Consider the following 6000-nt stretch of genomic DNA (forward strand, 5'->3'; position numbering starts at 1 on the left):
CGAAGTAGAAAACGTCAATGAAATAATAAACACATTTTAAAATTAATGATTTATTTATATTATCGGCACAAAACCGTTACATATAAATCGCCTAAAACCAAATTTAGTAACTTATGTATTTAATCGGGCTTATAAATAAATAACTTACAAGTAACCACAACTTGTCTATAAAATAAGCTTATATTGAAATATATTTGTACACTGGGACAAAGCGAAATAAGTCTTATTGCATTAATAAGCAGTATATTAATTATTTAAGGATTTCTTAATCTATACCAGAAATAGCAGAGAAATCCGAGTTTAGAAAAATACGATTTCACTTCACTCTATCCCATAATTTCAATAAAATAACATTTTCCATGATAATATGAAATAGTGTGATGGGAACCATATATGAATTGTGACGTTTTATTTTTACAAATCACGTAAAAGCGTTATTTGGAATGGAATGTTAGTACAATTTAGTCTTTGACCCAGTCGTCGTAAGGGATCTGATCGAGGATGCGCTCGAGGAAGTGCGACATCTTGGCCGCCAGATCGCGCCTCAGTTCTGGCTTCATCTCCTTCAGCAACTCTTGCGCGTTCGTATTGATGAACAGGTTCAATGCTGCTTCTGTTTATGTAAAAAAAATATCACTAATATTATAAATGCGAAAGTTCAGATGGATGAATGGATGTTTGTTAGAGTTTGTAGCCTAAAGTGTTGAAGGAATCTTCATGAAATTTGGCATAAATGTAGAGGATACGATGGAAGAACACATAGGATACTTGCTTTTTTTATTCCGCGTGGACGGAGTCGCGTGCGAAAGCAAGTAAATTATAAAGCGTTAATTAGGGTAATTCCCGTTGGGCCGATTGGCGATTTTTTCCCCATTCTCCGATTCTGGTTGAAACAATTCAAAAAGTTGTCTAAACATGGTTCGAATTTTAATACTTTCTCTTTGTCTTAAAATACTTAAATTAAGATATATTTTAGGAAAAAATTCAAAAAGGGATAAGAACTTAAAAGTATTTTAATAAATTTCCGTCGGCTAAGATAAAAAGAAATTAAAAACGTAAAAAACAAATAAGAACAATAACATGGTATGGACTTACGTAGGACAGCGTTACTATTCTGTAAATTCTCGACGCCCATCTGTATGTCCCTGACGGAGAAGTCCAGTTTGAGTTGCTGCAGTTTGAGGTAAGTGCGCTTGTTGCGGGTGTACGGTGTGCCGCGGAAGTACACCTTCGCCTTAACACCGTCTGCAAAAAAACAAAATAACTCTATAAAGATATTTTATTAGACATTTGAAACATTACTATAATTTGTCTTACGTTGAGCTTCTTTTGTTTACGAAATAATTTCGCTTTTGCAACAAAATTAAGTTTTAAGAATGCAATGAGATTAGCGCCATCTATATTGTAAATCACTAAAAGTGCACTTTAAGTGCAAGTAACGTTTTTGTTATAATTCGTGAAATGTGCTGTAAAATTATAGTCACATGAATGAATAAAAATCTTCTCATGAAAATAAGGTCGTTTAAAATTACAAGGAAGTTTGGAAATTAGTCATTATTTACCTGCAATATTTAATTAAGAACACACAATGTCATCGGTACCAAGAATTTTTATCACCAGTTTAAGATTTCCGTGCAAAATATTTATTTTGATGACACCTTGGTCACATTACTAAGCGCACATACACTGTCAATACAGTACGTATACATTTCGTGTTAAAATAACCTTTAAAAGTTTATTTAATACGTAAGCAACTTCCATACATAAAAATGTTAAAAGTGATTGATTTAAATACAACAAAAGGTACAAATAAGAAAAACCATTGTTATTAAAATAAAGGAGCTGTTTAACCACAACTATTTTAAGCATTACGTACCGTATTCACCCCAGTAGTCACCTCCTCCTGAAGCACGCACCAGTAACAACACCCCGGAGGAGCGGTAGCGGGCACGCGCGCTGATATGCGGCCCGTACAGCGTTAGCTGGAATTGATGTGTATCTAGGTCCGACCTAGAAACAAAGATTCAAATGTACAATGAAAACTGAAGAAATCACCTAAATCAGAGGGTGTCGATGGGAACATATATTATGTTGACAAATAATAATCTTAGGATAGAAGCGAGCCTATCATTTCCTCAAGGGCCGGCAACGTCTCTGTAGTTCCTCTGGTGTTGCGGATGGCGTCGTTGGCCACCTTGGTGTTCACGTAGCTTGTTCGCCCCTTTTATTAAAAAAAATACTGAATTATTACTGTTGACATCGTATGAACACTATTATGAACAGTATTATTCTTTAAAGATTACTCTTGTAGAGGTAGAAACCTAAAATGAATCCTGCTTTCACCATTTGGAAACACTACAGCACACTGTGTTCTGCAGGGTACCTGCTTTCATTTTCAACTTACATAAATTTATTTAAGATTGATATGGGTTGAATAAAAGTCTAGACATTATGATTAAATAGAAAGTGTATAATTTTAAATTATAAATTGAATAAAACGTTCAATGATGTATGTTATGTTGCATGCAAGTAAATTGAATTGTTTAGTTACTGTCAACTATGATTAAAACTATCTGATAACTAGGCGTTTGCATTTGTAATTTCCGACTCTAAGGTAATTGGTTTTATCATTGACATACATTTTGTAGTTAGGTGTTAACATGAGATATGATTTTACCACGAATAAGTTAAATTCAACTAATACTCGTTACACAACAAAAGTAAATGCAATTACACGAATGGGTAAATAAATTAATAGTTAAAAGATGTTTATGTGTAATTAATGTGTTGTTTATTACATGTTTTCTTTGTCCAGCATAAATATTATGTCTCTGCCAACAAATATGAGTTACAGCTTTGTCCGTTTAGCCATGTACCGTGAAAGGATGATTCGTTTGGACATTCGACCCGTGACTCGTCGGCTACGTGTGTAGAATATATTAACTTAAGAAAGAAAACCATAGATTCCAAATGATCCAGTCATGTTTATTGTTATTTTTATAAAGAGATTTTTTCGATTGTATTGTTTAGAATTCTTTCGATTTACGGTAAAATTCCTACCTTAGTTTGTAATTAAATTCTTTGATGATTTTTCTCACCATTCACAAATTATGTTCTGCTGTTTTTAATTCTGTTGTTTGCAATTATAAAATATTTCTCACCTAAATTCACTTTGGCAAGTTCTCGGTAATATATGAACGACCTTAGTACTGTCATCAATATAGTTAAGATAGAAATATTACAAAAAATAAGGCCTTTTTGTTACATCTATATTGTATTTTTTGATTAAATTAGCAAGTATATTGCATACAAAAATACAATATACATAGATAAATAGAAGAACTCAGTAACCTATAAGTAAATTAATTTATTTGCAGCTGCAACAGATGTTTTCCGGAAAGTCGTCGGCTAGCAGATAATAGCGAATCGATGCATTGTTACGACATTCCACGCGTTACATAGAAATTATTTGATAGCAACAATAGTGTTTTGATTCCAGCAGTAAACAAGCCTTCAGAGTACCAAACTTAATGATGCAACGAACCAAGACGATTTTACATGAAGCACTTATAATAATATTTTGAATTATGTGACTATTCTAGTAATAACAATATTCAAATTGTAGAATGCTTCACACTTTGTAATAGTTTTCGTATAGATCTTTAGGAAGTGTAAATGCTTGATATAATGTACGTAATGTTTTTAATTTCTATGTAAATTGAACTATTGTTACCTGACGTTGGTAATGGTCATGTTGTTGACGCCACTGGCATGGATGTCTTTGAATGTGGCGCGGTAGCCGTCCGGCCCTCCGCCCAGTGCGATAGACAGCTCATCTATCAATATGCTATCCGACTGCAAAGGACCAATTCATTGTTACATTTTGTTCACGTTTAATTTAAAGATAAACAGAAACAAAAGAGAGTTAAAGCAGCTTTGGTTGTTAAAATTCCTTGGTAAATTTTGCTTGTCAATTTGTAGTAGATAATGTACTGATTGATGCATAAGACGTACCTCTTCAATGCCGAGTTCGGGAGCTCCGCCTTTGAGATAGTCCACTAGAGAGTTGAAGCTGCGCAGGAGACATTCGTCGACTTCTGGGTCCTGCCGGGAGCAGCGCTCGCCGAACATACCTGAGGGAATACATAGTGAGTAACCTTCGTAATTACATTTGTGCAAAACATCGATTTTTTTTTTAATTTTTCGGTGATATTTAATAACAAACATCCATCCATATGAATTTCCGAGTTATTTTTCATTATTTTGCGTATTTGATATTTCGGTTATGCAACTGATATTAATAAAAAAATGCAACTAATCGATTTGAAAGCTAAAGTTAACGGTAATGTAAGTAAAATGATGAATCATACTGAAGAAATAGAAATTGACACTTTCTCTGGTCAGACTGTTGTCCGTTAAATCAAATGTGAACATTTTATTGACACTGAGTGATTTTACAGACATTTTATTACAGCAAATATACAATTAAATTTGCTAAGGAATATAGTAATCATATTTGTACAATTGACTATGGCCTAGTCACCCTAACTTTAGGGTAGGCTCCGAGCCCCTCGGTGGAGACGTATAGTGAGCTGGTGATGAATGAATGAATGAATTTGTACAATTCTTTAACGCTTTAAACCAGAATACTTTAATCGATAGGAAAAAATGACGGTAATAACATATTCTATACTGTAATATAAAGAGGAAATATTTGTATTTTATTATATATTAAAATAATTCAAAAAATACTGGGCTGATTGCAAAAAATCTTTCACTATTAAAAGGGTATATTATCTGTGAGTAACATTGGCTATATTTTTTATTATTATTTAATATCACGCGGGCGAAGTCGTGGGCACAGCTAGTATAATTTAGAACGCAATAAAATAATAAGGAAGGTCATCGTAACACATTGATTGGATCTAATATTCGGTCAGCTGACAGCTTTCATTGACACTCATCAGACATTAGTATGCGGGGGGCCTACGACTAACGGTAGATACGTGGTGAAGTCGCGGTGATTACTTAGAAACAATAAGAGATCTACTGATAGGCTGACAATGAGTATGGAACTGCACATGTCGATTGGCTGGGAATTATTTCCTGTAATAAACAATAAGTGATTAAGAATCTAAGGGCCGCTAATGTACTCTATGTCTTCGGTATTGGCCTATTTAATGTCACGCTGTTGGCCGTGTATCGTCCGCCCGGAATCAAAAAGAACTTAGTATATTACCTATGTGATCTTCCAGATTATTTCGTACATCTGTGACATAATTCATCGTGATCCATCAAGCCGTAATGGAGATGCCTAATAACAAAGATCCATCCATCCAAACTTTCCCATTTACAATAACATTATTATGTTTATGTTTGTTATCAAGTGATAGTGTTTTAAAGGTTTTAAGTGAGTTTATTTAAGACATTAAAAAAACTTTATTTAATTTGAACCTAAAGTTATATCTACAAACATTTTAATCTTATTTATTATTTTACTAAACTATGTCTTGAATTCTTGGATTCCAATTAATTATCCCGTTAAATACACAGCGTTTTTTAAAAAAGTATAAAAGGCCGAGGTCATTGACCACGCAGGAGCCTCGTCCGCGAAACTCCAAGCTATCAGATACCGTTCACCGCTAACGAAGGAACAACTCAAGCCGGTACAAAAAGCTTTGCAATTATCTTTAATTACATGAGTTAACGATCTATACGAGACATTTGAATGTAATCATGCATTTAGAAGACAAGCTGAATACGCGTATGTGATCAAATGTTAATACAACTGTTTGAATTACATCATTTTTCTAAATGTTTGTTTTATTTTTCTAAAAAACCTTTCGAAGCTTGTGCTCATTAGCAGAGTAATGCGCTAACCGGAAATAATAATCACATTTAAGAAAGTCTTTTTCATATCTTTAATGCCTATCTAAAAAAACTTTCAAAGTGCTAAATGTTTTAAGAACATTTATAACTACAGATCCATAACGGAAGAGA

General features: G+C 33.5%; 1 protein-coding gene across 1 annotated transcript in view; it reads right to left on the reverse strand.

Annotated features, from left to right (window-relative positions):
- Nucleotides 1-34: 34 nt before the first annotated feature.
- LOC106111137 overlaps nt 35-6000 on the reverse strand; it is a 12148-nt gene continuing 6182 nt past the window's right edge. The window contains exons 2-6 of the mRNA XM_013293128.1: nt 4015-4133; nt 3734-3855; nt 1877-2010; nt 1096-1245; nt 35-613 (exon numbers count right to left, since the gene is read on the reverse strand). Of these exons, the coding sequence (XP_013148582.1) occupies nt 462-613; nt 1096-1245; nt 1877-2010; nt 3734-3855; nt 4015-4133 (677 nt within the window). The 3' untranslated portion in view covers nt 35-461. The remainder of the gene's footprint in view (nt 614-1095; nt 1246-1876; nt 2011-3733; nt 3856-4014; nt 4134-6000) is intronic.

This window comes from Papilio polytes, unplaced genomic scaffold (genome assembly GCF_000836215.1).
Source record: "Papilio polytes unplaced genomic scaffold, Ppol_1.0 DF824180.1, whole genome shotgun sequence".
Lineage (NCBI taxonomy): Eukaryota > Metazoa > Arthropoda > Insecta > Lepidoptera > Papilionidae > Papilio > Papilio polytes.